The sequence below is a fragment of the Esox lucius genome, chromosome 6, assembly GCF_011004845.1.
Source record: "Esox lucius isolate fEsoLuc1 chromosome 6, fEsoLuc1.pri, whole genome shotgun sequence".
Lineage (NCBI taxonomy): Eukaryota > Metazoa > Chordata > Actinopteri > Esociformes > Esocidae > Esox > Esox lucius.
The window spans coordinates 244,244-263,788 of NC_047574.1; the positions used below are offsets into that span (position 1 = coordinate 244,244).

The window sequence follows — 19,545 nt, forward strand, 5'->3', positions numbered from 1 at the left end:
CTCTATTAATGTGCTTGGACACAGCTCTGTGAACAGCCAGCCTCTTTAGCAATTACCTTTTGTGTCTTGCCCTCCTTGTTCAATGTGTCAATGGTTGTCTTTTGGACAGCTGTCAAGTCAGCAGTCGTCCCCATGATTGTGTTGCCTACAGAACTAGACTGAAAGACCATTTAAAGGCCTTTGCAGGTGTTTTGGGTTAATTAGCTGATTAGAGTGTGGCACCAGGTGTCTTCAATATTGAACCTTTTCACAATATTCAAATTTTCTGAGTTACTGAATCTGGGGTTTTCATTAGTTGTCAGTTATAATCATCAAAATTAAAAGAAATAAACACTCGAAATATATCAGTCTGTGTGGAATGAATGTATACATTATACAAGTTTAACTTTTTGAATGGAATTACTGAAATAAATCAACTTTTTGATGATATTCTAATTTTATGACAAGCACATGTATTTGTATTAAATACATTTGGCCTCACAGTGAGCATGAATGCTATGTTGTTATACAGCTCCGGAAAAAAAGACCACTGCACCTTTTTCTTTCCTTTTCAAAAAAGTTGAAAAAGAAGGTTTTGAGCGAGGAAAATTAAGAGCTCACTGCAAATTGAACGCTTTTGTTCTTCACTCAAAACCTTTTAAAAAGGAAAGAAAAAGGTGCAATGTTCTCTTATTTTTTCCGGAGCTGTATATAGTATACCCCAACAACCTAGATCAGCATAGAACATGCGCAGCCCGACTGTATTTCCGTGGTGTGTAGTTGTAGGGAAAAGCAGGATATGTAAAACCAGAAAAAAAACTGTTACGCTGACGATTGTAGCTGTTAATTTCATCACGTTTTCCGTGCATCACCCTAAAAATCACGTTGATCGTGCTATGACGGAAGGCTCTCGCGACGTCTCATGTATAGGTTACTTTCAGCGTAATTATCTCTTTTGAAACGACCTCTTGTTATTATCAAGATATGCAAATACAGATTCTCCTATAGTTCAGTTTCACGACGAGCTCAGAAGGAATCCCAAACACTCCCACTACGTCCTTTGGAACTATCCAAGGTGCTGACGTGGTGACGCTGTCACGATGTGTAGTGTGCTGGCTGTATGACATTCTCCAAATGAATAATTTCAGAGGAAAAACGGGAGGCAAACCGTACCGCAACATGTTTGCTTAGTATTCGTGTTGGGGATTTGCGGTTTCGAACAAAGAAAAGTGGAAAGGGAGAAATAACTAGATTTTTATAAGGAAATCGTAGGCTTTTTTATAATAGGGCATTTTTTATCTTTGCATAATTTATTGCTCCGTCTTGAGCGCATGGAAAGGATGGATACCATGGAGTCCATGGAGCCGATTTCTGCCAACTACACCACGGCGTACCCGGAGATCCATCCTGATAACGCATCCGGATCTGAGGAGGCGGCTCTTTCATACGACGAAGAATTATTGCACAAGGTTGGAGGATTTTGATTTCTTAAACTTGTGGATCTTCTCAAAAGATGAGATTTTATGAACTAGGTTGTCTCCTATTGATTGGAATTTATATTGAATTAATAGCTCATTCGATTACTTAGGGGGGGCAGTACAAAAATTATTTAAATTAATGCAATCATTACTGGATATGAGCATCTCCTAAATTATGTAAATACACTCACCTAAAGGATTATTAGGAACACCATACTAATATTGTGTTTGACCCCCTTTCGCCTTCAGAAATGCCTTAATTCTACGTGGCATTGATTCAATAAGGTGCTGAAAGCGTTCTTTAGAAATGTTGGCCCATATTGATAGCATCTTGCAGTTGATGGAGATTTGTGGGATGCACATCCAGGGCACGAAGCTCCTGTTCCACCACATCCCAAAGATGCTCTACTGGGTTGAGATCTGGTGACTGTGGGGGCCATTTCAGTACAGTGAAGTCATTGTCATGTTCAAGAAACCAATTTGAAATGATTCGAGCTTTGTGACATGGTGCATTATCCTGCTGGAAGTAGCCATCAGAGGATGGGTACATGGTGGTCATAAAGGGATGGACATGGTCAGAAACAATGCTCAGGTAGGCCGTGGCATTTAAACGATGCCCAATTGGCACTAAGGGGCCTAAACTGTGCCAAGAAAACATCCTCCACACCATTACACCACCACCACCAGCCTGCACAGTGGTAACAAGGCATGATGGATCCATGTTCTCATTCTGTTTACGCCAAATTCTGACTCTACCATCTGAATGTCACAACAGAAATCGAGACTCATCAGACCAGGCAACATTCTTCCAGTCTTCAACTGTCCAATTTTGGTGAGCTCGTGCAAATTGTAGCCTCTTTTTCCTATTTGTAGTGGAGATGAGTGGTACCCGGTGTGGTCTTCTGCTGTTGTAGCACATCCGCCTCAATGTTGTGTGTGTTGTGGCTTCACAAATGCTTTGCTGCATACCTCGGTTGTAACGAGTGTTTTTTTCAGTCAAAGTTGCTCTTCTATCAGCTTGAATCAGTCGGCCCATTCTCCTCTGACCTCTAGCATCAACAAGGCATTTTCGCCCACAGGACTGCCGCATACTGGATGTTTTTCCCTTTTCACACCATTCTTTGTGAACCCTAGAAATGGTTGTGCGTGAAAATCCCAGTAACTGAGCAGATTGTGAAATACTCCACCAACAACCATGCCACGCTCAGAATTGCTTAAAACACCTTTCTTTCCCATTCTGACATTCAGTTTGGAGTTCAGGAGATTGTCTTGACCAGGACCACACCCCTAAATGCATTGAAGCAACTGCCATGTGATTGGTTGATTAGATTATTGCATTAATGAGAAATTCAACAGGTGTTCCTAATAATCCTTAAGGTGAGTGTATAATGTAAATGTGCTATAGCTAATTAATAGTAGGGACAAATTAAAGGAACAAACTCAAATCTTTGAATCGGCCATTGCCCTTTCCAGGGTACTGAAACTCTGTCAGTTTAGATGACAGCCTACTATCGAAAGGGAGTGAATGAGTGCATAAGGGAATTTCCAAACCCAAGTCAACACTTGTATATGTCCAGGGCTGATCCTCACGATTTAGGGGTCTTACTGTAGATTTGTCGGAAGGTCCTCCACCTCACAGTTGCCGCACCCTTAACTGTCAATCTAAAATAAAATAATGTCATTTCATTACACATATTTTGCCATAGGGTGAACAAAAAAGGAAATATAAAAATTCTATTGCACATTTTTTACCTCCAATTAATTGTGCCATAGTGAAAGAGAAAAACATGTTTTCAACTTCATAGCTAATTGTCTACTAACTAATGGTCCTGGGTCTCTAGTCAGAGGACCTGGTGGTTCAACCATCATCCCGACAATGTTCCTCATCTGCAGTCACTAACAGCTTTTAACCACCTATCTAAATAGTGTCAAATGAAGTGACCAGAGTGACCAGCTTTAGCCAAGTTCACTTTTCAGTCAATTTCTGTTTGCAATTACTTCACAGTTCAATCCATTAAGGCCATATTTGTGTCAACTGATTTCTATGGGATGAGGCTGGCTACATTCCATTATAGTCTGTCAGTGGTCTGGACTGGCCTATATCCTTTCACTGCTCCTTGTCACGCCATAGTGTTTCTTAAGTAGGTCACAGTAGGTTGCCACAACACTCAGTGGATTCATCTCTGAGATCAGGGAAATAGAAAGAGACTATATTTACCAAGACAACAATTAATATATATGCATCGTAACAATACATATAAAATTAGGAAAATTCAGGGTTTACATAAAAGGATTGAAGAACAGAAACCAAGAGTATTGATTGATATGCACTCTAAGGAGTTTAACAGAGAGAGATGCTGGTTACCGTCATAAAAAGCAAGACATTCATTCAAAAACAGACATTTAGACATGGTATCAAGTAGTTGTTTAGACTTTTTATGCTTTACCAAACTGAGGGAAATCCAGTGGTACATCGTTTTTAGGACCAGCATACAGTGGTACATCGTTATTAGGACCAGCATACAGTGGTACATCGTTATTAGGACCAGCATACAGTGGTACATCGTTATTAGGACCAACATACAGTGGTACATCTAATGCCATTGTAACCCAGTGTTACATTTGTGACAATACTTAAGATTGTTTAATATCTTTCAACCAATCGAATTGTTTATTGAGCAATGTCCCACCTCTGAGGATGATTGACAGCCCTCTCTGATTTAGTTAGGACAACTTTTGAGATGATTTCAGAGCTGAAGAAACTGAGGCTTGATAAAAGCCAGTGGACATTTGAATATAGGTTAGAAGAAGTGGTTTTGTGATTGAATTGAGAGTTTGTGCACCTGGAAGGGCTATTTGGAGTCCAGCAGGAGTTCAGTTTTTAAGCCTTTAATGAGTGCAGAATTCAACTTTTCTTTCTTGGTCAGGTCTTATAGAGTTCTTTTTCTGAACCAATTTTATGAGCTCAGTTGGTGCTTCATCTGATGGCGAGCCACCCAGAGAGAGAAGACTCGTCTGTTCGGATTTCAGCCTCTTGATTTCTGCGGTGTGGGAGGACTGTCTTAGCCACCCAGAGATCCGGTGAAACCACTGCACGCTGAAGACAGAAGACTCGTCTGTTTGGATTTGAGCCTCTTGATTTCTGCAGTGTGGGAGTACTGTCTTAGCCACCCAGAAACAAGCACTTTGAACTTGACATAACAGACAACTTATAGTCTTGCATACTCCACTTGAGGCCACAGCTTCATCACCCTTGTGGAAAAAGGCAGCCAGTAGTCTTGCATACTCCACTTGAGGCCACAGCTTCATCACCCTTGTGGAAAAAGGCAGCCAGTAGTCTTGCATACTCCACTTGAGGCCACAGCTTCATCACCCTTGTGGAAAAAGGCAGCCAGTAGTCTTGCATACTCCACTTGAGGCCACAGCTTCATCACCCTTGTGGAAAAAGGCAGCCAGTAGTCTTGCATACTCCACTTGAGGCCACAGCTTCATCCGTGCATCCCTGTCGGACTTGCTCAAATCCTCTGCAAAACGAACACCCTTCTCCTTGCAGATCGCGCCAGCTTTGCTGCTCTCTACAACCCGTCTTGCATGTTTCTAAAAGCAAACATGTCGTAATTACATTATGACTAGTCAGAATTTTGATTAAAGATATCTGTAACCTCATTCTGACTAGTCAAAACTACAGTTAAAGATCTCTGTAATTCAGTTTTGACTTGTCAAAAGTGAATTACAGATATCAGCAATGACCTTGCTGAAAACGACACTCGACGACTCGTTACACATCCCAAATGGAAATTGAAGATATCTGTCAAAATACTAGTTGCAGATATCTTAAACGTCATTATGACTATTTTGAATTGTTTTGCATGACCTTTCTCATGCGAGGCATCAGATCATATTGGCCCAGAAACGCATTTCGTTGTTAGCAGGAATGGCGGTTTCAGTTGTGGATAGAATAGTAAAAAAGAAATGTCATGAAATAGAACAAGCTCATCATCTGGGATTTTGTGGAGAACAAAAGTTTTTTGAAAGAAAGTAAATCTTCTGTATTTCTTGCTAAAAGCGCCTGTCGTGCAGCCGTAAAAATCCTGCAAAAACTAGAACTTTGGCCTCACGCAGGTCTGACATGGCGGTTAATGCTTTACGGTGGAAGAGTGGTAACGTGTTTGAATACAAGTCAGCCTCTCACTCCCGCTCCTGACTCCTACATGTATGATATCAGCAAGGTAATTCTATATCTAAAACCCCAATTCAAGATATCTGTAATTCCATTTTGACTAAGCAGAATGAAAGTTAAAGATATATCAAATTTGAGATATCTCCAATCAAAATTCATTCGAAGATATCAATAACTGTAATTCCAGTTTCAGATATCTTCATTTTAATTCAGACTAGTCAGAATTCCAGTTCAAGATATCTACAACTGATTTATGACTAGTTAAAACTTTATATAAATTATTGCAAAAGAACGATCTAGATATCTTAAATTGAGGGGGATTTAAGATATATTGAACTGGAATCGTGACTAGTCAGTATTAAATTATAGATATCCGGAACTGTAATTACAACTAGTCGTCATAATTCAGTTGAAGATATCAACAAAAGACATTGTGGATATCTGCAACTGATTTTAAGATATCTGTAATGAGAAACCTCATAGACATGAATGGCAATAGTCGTATAAAACTGACTAGTCAAAACTGAATAACAGATATCTCCAATGTCATTTTGACTAGTCAGAATGACGTTATAGACATCTTGAATTGTAGTTTTGACTAGGTGAAATTATGTTGCAGATATCTGTAAGGAATATCCAGTCTAACGAATAAATGTTAAAACGGCTTGCCATAAGAACCACCCAAACGCCAGCTGCAACTGCTCTTTCAATCACCGCAGCTAAGGCTGCCTGAGGTGGCCAATTACCGTAATTACTATAATATTCCATCCATCCATCATCTTCCGCTTATCTGGGACCGGGTCGCGGGGGCATCAGTCTAAGCAGGGATGCCCAGACTTCCCTCTCCCCAGACACTTCCTCCAGCTCTTCCGGGGGGACACCGAGGCGTTCCCAGGCCAGCCGGGAGACATAGTCCCTCCAGCGTGTCCTAGGTCTTCCCCGGGGTCTCCTCCCGGTGGGACGGGACCGGAACACCTTCCCAGGAAGGCATACCGGAGGCATCCGAAACAGATGCCCAAGCCACCTCAGCTGACCCCTCTCGATGTGGAGGAGCAGCGGCTCTACTCTGAGCTCCTCCCGGGTGACCGAGCTTCTCACCCTATCTCTAAGGGATCGCCCAGCCACCCTGCGGAGAAAGCTCATTTCGGCCGCCTGTATCCGGGATCTTGTCCTTTCGGTCATGACCCAAAGCTCATGACCATAGGTGAGAGTAGGAACGTAGATTGACCGGTAAATTGAGAGCTTCGCCTTGCGGCTCAGCTCTTTCTTCACCACGACAGACCGATACATCGACCGCATTACTGCAGAAGCTGCACCGATCCGTCTGTCAATCTCCCGTTCCATCCTTCCCTCACTCGTGAACAAGACCCCTAGATACTTAAACTCCTCCACTTGAGGCAGGCACTCTCCACCAACCTGAAGTGGGCAAGCCACCCTTTTCCGACTGAGGACCATGGCCTCGGATTTGGAGGTACTGATTTTCATCCCCACCACTTCACACTCGGCTGCAAACTATAATATTCCATGTAGAAGATTTAACATTTAACATGTAGATTTTACATTTAATATTTATAGTTAGCATTTACATTTATTTTTAATATTTAGATTTAACATTTACGTTTTAACATTTATGTTTATATTTAACATGTGCACTTAATTTAGATTTAACATTGACATTTATATTTAGCATTTATATTTATATTAAACATTTAGATTTTACATTTACCTCAAGCAAGCAACCTCAAGCAAGTTCAGCACTTTAGGCAACTCTTTGTTTTCATTCATCAGGATTTCACATTTCTTTAACAGCTTCACCTCTGCAGTGTTATCTTTAATGCAAGCTGCATTCATTTCAGTAGGTTTGGAAATATTAACAAACTATAATGTATTACTTTAATCCTCTCCTCAAAGCTGTTACTACGAATGGCTTGCTCATCGAATTCTGTGTTCAAATCTGAATTGCTGTGAAAATGGCTTAGTTTGTGATAGGTTTGCGTGGGTGACTCCGCCTGGTTTCGACTTCTCTTGGCCTTTTCAATTAGGGGAGTTTCAAGGGGTTTTTCTGGAGACCTGTTCCACAGATTGATTTCTCTGACCCCATCTTTGAGTCACCCAGGGAACTGTCAAAATCCTCCATGCTGCTGAGGGAGCCAACAGCCTTCCTTTTGGCTAGCTTCCATATTAGTGGGAGAAAGTTTTAGAGTATAGCTAATAATTTATGACACCGCTCAAAGTGTAAATTAATGTGTGTGTTAGAGTGGATCGTCTTAATTCATTCTATGCGAGAGTTTTATTAAATCATTTACTGTACCAGCGTGACCTTCAATATACAAACCTGATTCCAAAAAAATTGGGACACAATTGTGAATAAAAACAGAATGCAATGATGTGGAAGTTTCAAATATCAATATTTTATTCAGAATACAACACAGATGACATATCAAATGTTTAAACTGAGAAAATGTATCACTTTAAGGGAAAAATAAGTTGATTTTAAATTTCAAAAGTTGGTACAAGGTCATGTTTACCACTGTGTGGCATCCCCTCTTCTTTTTATAACAGACTGCAAACGTCTGGGGACTGAGGAGACAAGTTGCTCAAGTTTATGAATAGGAATGTTGTCCCATTCTTGTCTAATATAGGCTTCTAGTTGCTCAACCGTCTTAGGTCTTCTTTGTTGCACCTTCCTCTTTATGATACGCCAAATGTTTTCTATGGGTGAAAGTTCTGGACTGCAGGCTGGCCATTTCAGTACCCGGATCCTTCTTCTATGCAGCCATGACATTGTAATTGATGCAGTATGTGGTCTGGCATTGTCATGTTGGAAAATGCAAGGTCTTCCCTGAAAGAGACGATGTCTGGATGGGAGCATATGTTGTTCTAGAACTTGGATATAACTGTCAGCATTGATGGTGCCTTTCCAGATGTGTAGGCTGCCCATGCCACACGCACTCATGCAACCCCATACCATCAGAGATGCAGGCTTCTAAACTGACCGCTGATAACAACTTGGGTTGTCCTTGTCCTCTTAAGTCCGGATGACATGATATCCCAGTTTTCCAAAATGAACTTAAAATTTTGATTTGTCTGAACGCAGAACACTTTTCCACTTTGCCACAGTCCATTTTAAAATATCCTTGGCCCAGAGAAAACGCCTGCGCTTCTGAATCCTGTTTAGATACAGCTTATTTTTTGACCTATGGAGTTTTAGCCGGCAACGGCGAATGGCACGCTGGATTGTGTTCACCGACAATGTTTTCTGGAAGTATTCCTGAGCCCATGTTGTGATTTCCATTACAGTATCATTCCTGTATGTGATGCAGTGCCGTCTGAGGGCCTGAAGATCACGGGCATCCAGTATGGTTTTCCAGCCTTGACCCTTACACACAGAGATTGTTCCAGATTCTCTGAATCTTTGGATGATATTATGCACTGTAGATGATGATAACTTCAAACTCTTTGCAATTTTTCTCTGAGAAACTCCTTTCTGATATTATTTCACTATTTTTCGCTGCAGCATTGGGGGAATTGGTGATCCTCTGCCCATCTTGACTTCTGAGAGACACTGCCACTCTGAGAGGCTCTTTTTATACCCAATCATGTTGCCAATTGACATAATAAGTTGCAAATTGGTCCTCCAGCTTTTCCTTATCTGTAAATGTAACTTTTCTGGCCTCTTGTCCCAACTTTTTGGAATGTGTAGCTCTCATGAGCCAATATTTGGCATGACTTTACAAAATGTCTCACTTTCAACATTCGATATGTTATCTATATTTTATTGTGAATTAAATATAAGTTTATGAGATTTGTAAATTATTTCATTCCTTTTTTACTTTGTACCAACTTTTTTGGAATCGGGTTTGTAATTTAATTGTCATAATCTACGCATATGAGCCAACAGAATTGGTTTGTTGCTCATACAGCCATAGTTGTTAGCTTTTTAGTCACATCTCATTCCCAATTTTCTCTTATCTTGCAGAATCGTCTGGCTACAGACATTTTGAAAAGCTTTATTTTCCTTACCACTTTTTTCCTTACAATTTTTTTTTTACATTCAGTTCAATCTCTGCATTAAATCCTCTTGGTCAAGTTTTTTCAGAAGTTATATGTCTGAATTTTGCATGCTGGATGAGATTAAATGCATAGAAAATACAATGAACACAGCAGACAAAATATGATGAAATGAAATGGATCTCTTTTGAGGCTGTGCCTTGTGTAAACATGTTTACATCTACAGTTAAGCACCCAAACATTTTTTTTTATTTTCAAGACATACAAAACAAAGACATACAATTCAACAGAAGCAATCACAGACAACATCATCATGATACACCATAACAAAGAACACCAGAGTGTCTAACTTAAGTTGGATCTGCAGTGTGTTTTTTAAATAAGGAGCGAAGGAACTGAAGGCAGTTCTACCCAACTCCGTAGAGACCACTATGTAATCCATGTCTATGATCTGGTTTTGAAATGTGTTAGTTTTTGGAAAATTTGTTTGTTGGAAATTAATGATGATACAGTGGGGAGTATTTGATACACTGCCGATTTTGCAGGTTTTCAAACTTACAAAGCATGTAGAGGTCTATAATTTTTATCATAGGTACACTTCAACTGTGAGAGACGGAAGTCAAAAGTCCAGAAAATCACATTGTATGATTTTTTAATAATTAATTAGCATTTTATTGCATGACATAAGTATATGATCACCTACCAACCAGTAAGAATTCTGGCTCTCACAGACCTGTTCATTTTTTTTAAGAAGCCCTCCTGTTCTCCATTCATTACCTGTATTAACTGCACCTGTTTGAACTTGTTACCTGTATAAAAGACACTTGTCCACACACTCAATCAAACAGACTCCAACCTCTCCACAATGGCCAAGACCAGAGAGCTGTTTAAGGACATCAGGGATAAAATTGTAGACCTGCACAAGGCTGGGATGGGACACAGGACAATAGGCAAGCAGCTTGGTGAGAAGGCAACAACTGTTGGTGCCATTATTAGAAAATGGAAGAAGTTCAAGATGACGGTCAATCTCCCTTGGTTCCATGCAAGATCTCACCTCGTGGGGCATCAGTGATCATGAGGAAGGTGAGGGATCAGCTCAGAACTAAACGGCAGGACCTGGTCAATGATCTGAAGAGAGCTGGGACCACAGTCTCAAAGAAAACCATTATTAACACACTACGCCATCATGGATTAAAATCCTGCAGCGCACGCAAGGTCCCCCTGCTCAAGCCAGCGCATGTCCAGGCCCGTCTGAAGTTTGCCAATGACCATCTGGATGATCCAGAGGAGGAATGGGAGAAGGTCATGTGGTCTGATGAGCCAAAAATAGAGCTTTTTGGTCTAAACTCCACTCGCTGTGTTTGGAGGAGGAAGAAGGATGAGTACAACCCCAAGAACACCATCCCAACCGTGAAGCATGGAGGTGGAAACATCATTCTTTGGGAATGCTTTTCTGCAAAGGGGACAGGACAACTATTGAGGTGAGAATGGACGGGGACATGTATCGCGAGATCTTGGCCAACAACCTCCTTCCCTCAGTAAGAGCATTGAAGATGGGTCGTGGCTGGGTCTTCCAGCATGACAACGACCCGAAACACACAGCCAGGGCAACTAAGGAGTGGCTCCATAAGAAGCATCTCAAGGTCCTGGAGTGGCCTAGCCAGTCTCCAGACCTGAACCCAATAGAAAATCTTTGGAGGGAGCTGAAAGTCTGTATTGCCCAGCGACAGCCCTGAAACCTGAAGGATCTGGAGAAGGTCTGTATGGAGGAGTGGGCCAAAATCCCTGCTGCAGTGTGTGCAAACCTGGTCAAGAACTACAGGAAACGTATGATCTCTGAAATTACAAACAAAGGTTTCTGTACCAAATTTTAAGTTCTGCTTTTCTGATGTATCAAATACTTATGTCATGCTATAAAATGCAAATGAATTACTTAAAAATCATACAATGTGATTTTCTGGATTTTTACGTGCTTTGTAAGTGGGAAAACCTGCAAAATCGGCATTGTATCAAATACTTGTTCTCCCCAATGTATATATGAAGGTCATTTTTAAAGAAGTACTTTGTAAATAAACAAGAGAGCATGTTGTTCTTGCCTCACAGAAAAAGAGGCCCAACCCACTGGTTTATATAAAAGACCCTGGCATAACCCCCCACTCCCCCATGGATGATTGCTTTGTTTGTTATTTGCAGACAATCCTGGTTGGGGACAGTGGAGTGGGAAAGACATCCCTTCTGGTCCAGTTTGACCAGGGCAAATTCATCCCTGGATCCTTCTCAGCTACCGTGGGCATCGGCTTCACAGTGAGTGTGTGTATGTGAGTGTGTGTATGTGAGTGTGTGTGCAGATGTGTGTTTACTGTAACTGTAATCATATGACCTTTAACCTCATTTCTCAGAACAAGGTGGTGACTGTAGACAATTTGAAGGTGAAATTACAGGTAAGTCAATCTGAATAAATCCCTGTTTAGTATTATTTGCGACACAAATACAGAGGGAAGTTTATACATTATTTATTATTTTCTCTCCATGTCAGATTTGGGACACAGCAGGGCAGGAGCGGTTCAGGAGTGTGACTCATGCCTACTACAGGGACGCTCAGGGTAAAACAGTCTTTTCAAGCAACTAATCAGGCTAAATTGACCAGAGATCAACTATAAAGGGACACCTAATATCTTAGATACCTAAGATATTAAAATCATAAGACCTCTGTTTCATGTCTCTTTCATTCTGACAGCCTTACTCCTTTTATATGACATCACCAGCAAGTCTTCCTTTGACAACATACGGGTAAGTCATGGTCCCTGCAAAACCCCTCTGCCGTCATAATTACTTAATATACAGTTTAGTCAGAATCTCTGCCATTAAAATGACTTAACATACAGTTTCGTCAGGATCTCTGCCATCAAAATGACTTAACATACAAATTTTTCCGACACCTGTGGCTTTTTAAATTGCATTTGTGTCTGTGTGTAAATATTCAATGTCTCACGTGGATGCACTTAGCAGGCTAGATACTGAGCCATGGGGAGCAAAGAAGAACTGTCAAAACACCTGCGTGTTATAAATTTAACTTTATAAAGATGGAAAAGGATCCAAAGCCTGGCAAATGCCAGTCAGTACTGTTCAGTCACTTATTAAGAAGTGAAAAATTCAGGGATCTCTTGATACCAAGCCAAGGTCAGGTAGACCAAGAAAGATTTAATTCAAAACTGCCAGAAGAATTGTTCGAGATACCTTTATAGCACCAGTGTCAGAAAAAAGCCTGGTTACAATATGCCCGACAACACCTTGACATGCATCACAGCTTCTGGCATACTAATTTGGAGTGACAAGACCAAAATAGAGCTTTATGGTCATAAAGAAAATAAAGGGGTCAATAAGGCTTATAGTGAACAGAATACCATCCCCACTGGGAACCATGGTGGTGGCTCACTGATGTTTTGTGGGTGTGTGAGCTCTAAAGGTATGGGGAATGTTGTGAAAATGTATTTCAAGATGAAAGCAGCGTGTTATCAAAAAATACTGTCAGACAATTTGCATTTTCCTGCATGAAAACTGCGCATGGGACAATTTTGGACTTTCCAGCACGATAATGACCCTAAGCACAAGGCCAAGTTGACCCTCCAGTGGTTATAGCAGAAAAAGGTGAAGGATCTGGAGTGGCCATCAGTCTCCTGATCTTAATATCATCGAGCCACTCTGAGGAGATCTCAAACATGCAAGATGACCAAAGATTTTGCATGACCTGGAGGCATTTTTCCAAGATTAATAGGCAGCCTGCTATATACCACATACAAGAATCCAGGGACAACTACTACAAAACCACATATAAGAATCCTCATAGACAACTACTACAAAAGAATGCACGCTGTCATTGATGCTAAAGGGGGCAATACACAATATTAAGAACTAAGGGTATGCAGTATTTTGAACAGGGGTCAGTTAATTTTTCTTTGTTGCCAAGCTTTCTTTTATGATTGTGTCATTCTGTTATGACCTACAGTTGAATGTGAATCCCATAAGAAATAAAAGATAAATAAAAAGTGTTTTGCCTGCTCACTCAAGTTTTCTTTACAAATGGTACATACAGTGGATATAAAAAGTCTACACACCCCTGTTAAAATGCCAGGTTTTTGTGACTCTATGCTATTAGTTGGATTAAAGCACCATACATTGTAGAGAAAACAAGGCTGAGACAAGCCGCTACATTGACTGGCTAGCTAACTTTGTTTGAGACACTGACCAGATATGGTTTAGTGTGAAGATACACAACCAGTGCTGCTCCAATAGAAATCCCTGTGGATTATGTTTAGCTTTGGGGACCTTTTAATTATTTTTTGCATTGATATGATCAAAAGATGCGCATGAACATGTATATATACAGTGGATATAAAAAGTCTACACACCCCTGTGAAAATGCCAGGTTTTTGTGATGTAAAAGAATGAGACAAAGATAAATCATGTCAGAACTTTTCCCACTTTTAATGTGACCTATAATTTGAACAATTCAATTGAAAAACAAACTGATATCTTCAAGGGTGAAAAATGAAAAATAAAAACCTTACAATAACCTGGTTGCACAAGTGTGCACACCCTCTTATAACTGGGGATGTGGCTGTGTTCATAATTAACCAATCACATTCAAACTCATGTTAAATAGAAGTCATTACACACCTGCCATCATTTAAAGAGGAAGTTCACCTTTCAGCATGACAACGACCCAAAGCACACATCGAAATCCACAGAAGCACGGTTTCACCAGAAGAAGATTAACGTTTTGGAAAGGCCCAGCCAGAGTCCAAACCTGAATCCAATTGAACATCTGTGCGGTGATCTGAAGAGGGCTGTGCACAGGAGATTTGGACAGATTTGGAGCACTTTTGCAAAGAACAGTGGGCAAATATTGCCACGTAAAGATAATAATAAGATTCCTACCCAAAAAGACTGAGTGCTGTAATAAAATCAAAAGTTGCTTCAACAAAGTATATGTAACCAGGTTATTGTGAGTTATTTTCCCCCTCAAAGTTTTCAGTTTGTTTTTCAATTGAATTTTTCACGTTATAGGTCACATTAAAGGTGGAAAAAGGTCTAACATGGTTTATTTTTGTCTCATTCTTTTACATCACAAGAACCTGGCATTTTAACAGGGGTGTGTAGACTTTTTATATCCACTGTATATTACCAATTTTCCAGAAGTATGCTAACTTTTAAGCAAAACTGTATGTGTGTATGTTTGTGTGTTTGCCTGTGTCAGTGAATTGCATTGTATCAAGTCACAATTAGCTAATATGTTAAATGCTAATATATCTTTGAGGTCTGATACCTGCCAGGCATCTGCAAATGGGCAAAACTCCACCATGCTTCTCCATAAGTCTCCTTATTTACCTCTGATTGGTTGTTTCTCTCTCTATAGGCGTGGCTTACAGAGATCCATGAGTATGCACAGCGGGATGTCGTAATCATGTTGCTGGGAAACAAGGTGACAGAACTGGAAGGAATGTTTAGGTGTGAAAATCATTTTGAAATGGAAGAAAACGAGAAGTATGCTGATATCACTGCTTAACATAACAGCTCACTACAGAGACTACAGTCTGTCTCACTTCAACTGGGCATTCTCTCTCCAGTTATGCAACAGAAATGAGAAGTGTAGATGTGCAAGTGCATTTTGTTGACTATTTCTATAGCTCCAGAAACAATTAAGAATTTAATTGAAACAATCTAATTTTTTCCGGAGCTGTATATTTTACTGTTCTGTTCTACTATGATCATGGCGCTTGCAACACTAGGGGCGTGAATTTGATTCCCTTGAAATATAAAAAAAACATGCTCTGAAGAAAACCTCTGTATTGCATCTGTTTCCCTGGTAGGCAGACATGGCCAATGACAGAGTAATCAAGAGAGACGATGGGGAGAAGCTAGCCAGGGTGAGCAGCACTAAATCACAGATGTCAAGGACAGATATGTGCCACATTAATTGTCACGTCTCTATGTAGCTACTTCAGCACATTCCAAACTGAACATCCCCGTTAAAATGAGTATTCCTCTCCTGTATTTCACTCTAAGGAGTATTCTGTTCCGTTTATGGAGACCAGTGCCAAGACGGGGGTCAACGTTGACCTGGCTTTCACTGCAGTTGCAAAGTAAGTTACAAACACATAGATAGTGCTACATTAACACTGTTGTAACTGCTAGGATGGCTAGCTAGTGACCTCTTGTAGAATTTCAATAGGTCATGTCACTTCTTCTAAGACCTAGGCATACTTATTTCCCTAGTTAGGTTATTGGTGTGGTTTGTGGGGTGCTGACTGACTGGTTAGGTTTCTTTCTCCTTCTCTCTCCATCTCTTGACACCTTCCCTCTATCCACACTGACATCTGTCTGTCTTTCCCTCCTGCAGGGAACTGAAGCATAGAGCCGTCCATGGCCAGCAACCCAACGAACCCAAGTTCCAGATCCATGAGTATATTGAGTGTCGGAAGGAAAACACAGCCTGTTGCAGCTAGTTGTGATACCTCTGGCCTGCTCTTCCCTCTGATGTTATAACCCCCCCGCTCAGGTACAGCCTGTTGCAGCTAGTTGTGATACCTCTGGCCTGCTCTTCCCTCTGATGTTATAACCCCCCCGCTCAGGTACAGCCTGTTGCAGCTAGTGGTGATACCTCTGGCCTGCTCTTCCCTCTGATGTTATAACCCCCCCCCCCGCTCAGGTACAGCCTGTTGCAGCTAGTGGTGATACCTCTGGCCTGCTCTTCCCTCTGATGTTATAACCCCCCCGCTCAGGTACAGCCTGTTGCAGCTAGTTGTGATACCTCTGGCCTGCTCTCCCCTCTGATGTTATAACCCCCCCCCCGCTCAGGTACAGCCTGTTGCAGCTAGTGGTGATACCTCTGGCCTGCTCTTCCCTCTGATGTTATAACCCCCCCGCTCAGGTACAGCCTGTTGCAGCTAGTGGTGATACCTCTGGCCTGCTCTTCCCTCTGATGTTATAACCCCCCCCCGCTCAGGTACAGCCTGTTGCAGCTAGTTGTGATACCTCTGGCCTGCTCTTCCCTCTGATGTTATAACCCCCCCCCGCTCAGGTACAGCCTGTTGCAGCTAGTTGTGATACCTCTGGCCTGCTCTCCCCTCTGATGTTATAACCCCCCCCCCCCCCCGCTCAGGTACAGCCTGTTGCAGCTAGTTGTGATACCTCTGGCCTGCTCTTCCCTCTGATGTTATAACCCCCCCGCTCAGGTACAGCCTGTTGCAGCTAGTGGTGATACCTCTGGCCTGCTCTTCCCTCTGATGTTATAACCCCCCCCCCCGCTCAGGTACAGCCTGTTGCAGCTAGTGGTGATACCTCTGGCCTGCTCTTCCCTCTGATGTTATAACCCCCCCGCTCAGGTACAGCCTGTTGCAGCTAGTTGTGATACCTCTGGCCTGCTCTCCCCTCTGATGTTATAACCCCCCCCCCGCTCAGGTACAGCCTGTTGCAGCTAGTGGTGATACCTCTGGCCTGCTCTTCCCTCTGATGTTATAACCCCCCCGCTCAGGTACAGCCTGTTGCAGCTAGTGGTGATACCTCTGGCCTGCTCTTCCCTCTGATGTTATAACCCCCCCCCGCTCAGGTACAGCCTGTTGCAGCTAGTTGTGATACCTCTGGCCTGCTCTTCCCTCTGATGTTATAACCCCCCCCCGCTCAGGTACAGCCTGTTGCAGCTAGTTGTGATACCTCTGGCCTGCTCTTCCCTCTGATGTTATAACCCCCCCGCTCAGGTACAGCCTGTTGCAGCTAGTTGTGATACCTCTGGCCTGCTCTCCCCTCTGATGTTATAACCCCCTCAGTTCTACACCATGAGGACCTTACAGGGAGAAAAGCATTTCAACTGATCAGTCGTTCAGTATTGGAGGAAAATGGTTGAATTGGCTTTTGGAGGTTTTTGTGTATATTTTCTTTATATAAGTAAATCACATAGAAGATTTTCCCTGTTTACAAGAGAAGCCTGTTTGAAGACTTGTTTCCCCAGAGGCCAAATACTATGTGTTGTTTCACAAGATGGAGATTGTAGGTGTTGGTTTGGCCGGCAGTGCCACATATCATATTTGAAAGGCATGAATTGTTTTTTTACATGTGATAAAATGTATGTACAAGCATGTTTTTAGTTCACATTCTAACTTCAGTTTTGTAATTATTTTCCAATACTTAGAATCATGTTTTTTTAAATCTTTTATCAGACAAAAAAAAAACATGACCAGACGAAGTGAGATTCAACTTCACTGTTATTGCACAGTACATGTACTAGGAAATATAGTTCAGCATCACCCAAATAGTACAAATAGAAGTGCAGCAGCCCTCAAATAAAAAACATTTAACTTGAGAAAAGAATTTGTTCCAGTGTTGGTTGTGGACTTTTTGTCAAACAGGAGCAAATGGAGAGGAACATACCAGATGTTTTTCTAATATAAATCCTGTTTGACCAAATGGACTCCCTCCCTTTTTCCTTCTTTTTGCTTTTTTTGGTGAAATGTTTTGCAACATAATGGTTTGTTCTTCTGAACAAATACACCACAGGTTTATATTTCAGTTCAACCAAACTCAAACTCCTTTGGCTATGTGCTGTCACCTAACAAAGCCATAATGTTGTGCATCTGATCTTATTTCAGGCTGTCAATTTGAATATGAACACAAGTATTTTATAAAGGATATCTTATTGTTATTTACTTTTTATAATGCCAATTGTTTATGTATATTTGATGTAGGCTGCAAAAAAAAGTATATTTTTTATCATGTTTGGTATTTGTACTACACTTTAAATGTTGCGTGTGTGTGTGTGTGTTTGGTGCAAATGTGTGCAAGTGTGTGTCTATTCAATATTTGATTCATGATAATGAAAAGTTTGACTGTATAACAATATATTTAAAAATGTGATATTTTCTTTACCAAGATGCAATGTCAGATGGTGGAGAGACCCTTCTACATGACATTATTATTGTAGTTATATTGGGAATGATGACCAACTGTATTCTGGAGCAGTAGCCTACCACATAATATATGACATTATTATTGTAGTTATATTGGGAATGATGACAACTGTATTCTGGAGCAGTAGCCTACCACATAATATATGACATTATTATTGTAGTTATATTGGAAATGATGACAACTGTGTTCTGGAGCAGTAGCCTACCACACAATATATGACATTATTATTTTAGTTATGTTGGGAATGATGACTAACTGTGTTCTGGAGCAGTAGCCTACCACATAATATATGACATTGTCTTCTTTTGCATAGAATGATGTAATTGCTAGATATAAAATGCAATAATCATTATATTTTTTGTAATTTATTGATCTAAAATATTTAGGATTATACTGGATAATACTGGATTACATATAACCTTATATTTATACCCAGCTTAGTTTATGGAACAGTCAGGTTTGGTTTCCTAAGGGTGGATAGAAATAATGTATTTTTTTTAATAACAGTTTAATTTTAGGGCTAAATATTTTAAATATTGGGTCTTTTAAAACTGCCTCTTTGTAAACTTTGAATGAGGTTTCAGTGTTAGGCCATATTTCCATTGTTTTAAAAATGTGTGTTTTTGTTTTATTTATTTTTCTTTCTGTTAGAACAAATGCTGGTGTTTGTATTTAAGATATACCTTTATTATTGGTTAAAGTTAATTAAAAAAATCATAACTTTTATCCGTTTCCAGAAAATGTGATATGAGAAACTTACATTAACAAAAACATGACGTGGCAATATATAACAACATTATTATTTTTACCTAAAATCTTTCTTTAATTAACGATTCACCGCAGAATATTCTATATATTAAACTTATGAAAGCACCATAACAGGTAAAGCTGAAATGTGGATAGAAAACATTTGTAGCCGTTCAACTTCGCTAG

The 19,545-nt window shown here is 40.7% G+C and overlaps 1 protein-coding gene across 2 annotated transcripts; it reads left to right on the plus strand.

The window, feature by feature from the left end:
- Nucleotides 1-776: 776 nt before the first annotated feature.
- LOC105008144 (ras-related protein Rab-37) lies at nucleotides 777-19,268 on the plus strand. 2 transcript variants are annotated; one of them, XR_004575798.1, is made up of 10 exons: nucleotides 777-1,448; nucleotides 11,842-11,952; nucleotides 12,048-12,089; nucleotides 12,185-12,251; nucleotides 12,386-12,438; nucleotides 15,065-15,130; nucleotides 15,519-15,575; nucleotides 15,715-15,791; nucleotides 16,049-16,280; nucleotides 16,811-19,268. XR_004575798.1 is itself a non-coding variant. In XM_029120273.2 (9 exons), the coding sequence occupies exons 1-9, from the start codon at nucleotides 1,311-1,313 to the stop codon at nucleotides 16,152-16,154; spliced, it is 717 nt and encodes a 238-aa protein (XP_028976106.1). In that variant the 5' UTR covers nucleotides 777-1,310; the 3' UTR covers nucleotides 16,155-16,803. The 2 variants fall into 2 exon arrangements, 1 of the variants encoding a protein (XP_028976106.1); XM_029120273.2 differs by lacking the exon at nucleotides 16,811-19,268 and having other exon boundaries at nucleotides 16,049-16,803.
- Nucleotides 19,269-19,545: the final 277 nt, after the last annotated feature.

Coding starts and splice junctions, on each gene's coding strand:
- LOC105008144 (XM_029120273.2), top strand. CDS start 1,311: ATGGAAAGGATGGATACCATGGAGTCCATGGAGCCGATTTCTGCCAAC. Junction 11,953..12,047: donor CCGTGGGCATCGGCTTCACA/GTGAGTGTGTGT, acceptor CTCATTTCTCAG/AACAAGGTGGTGACTGTAGA. Junction 12,252..12,385: donor CTACTACAGGGACGCTCAGG/GTAAAACAGTCT, acceptor TCATTCTGACAG/CCTTACTCCTTTTATATGAC.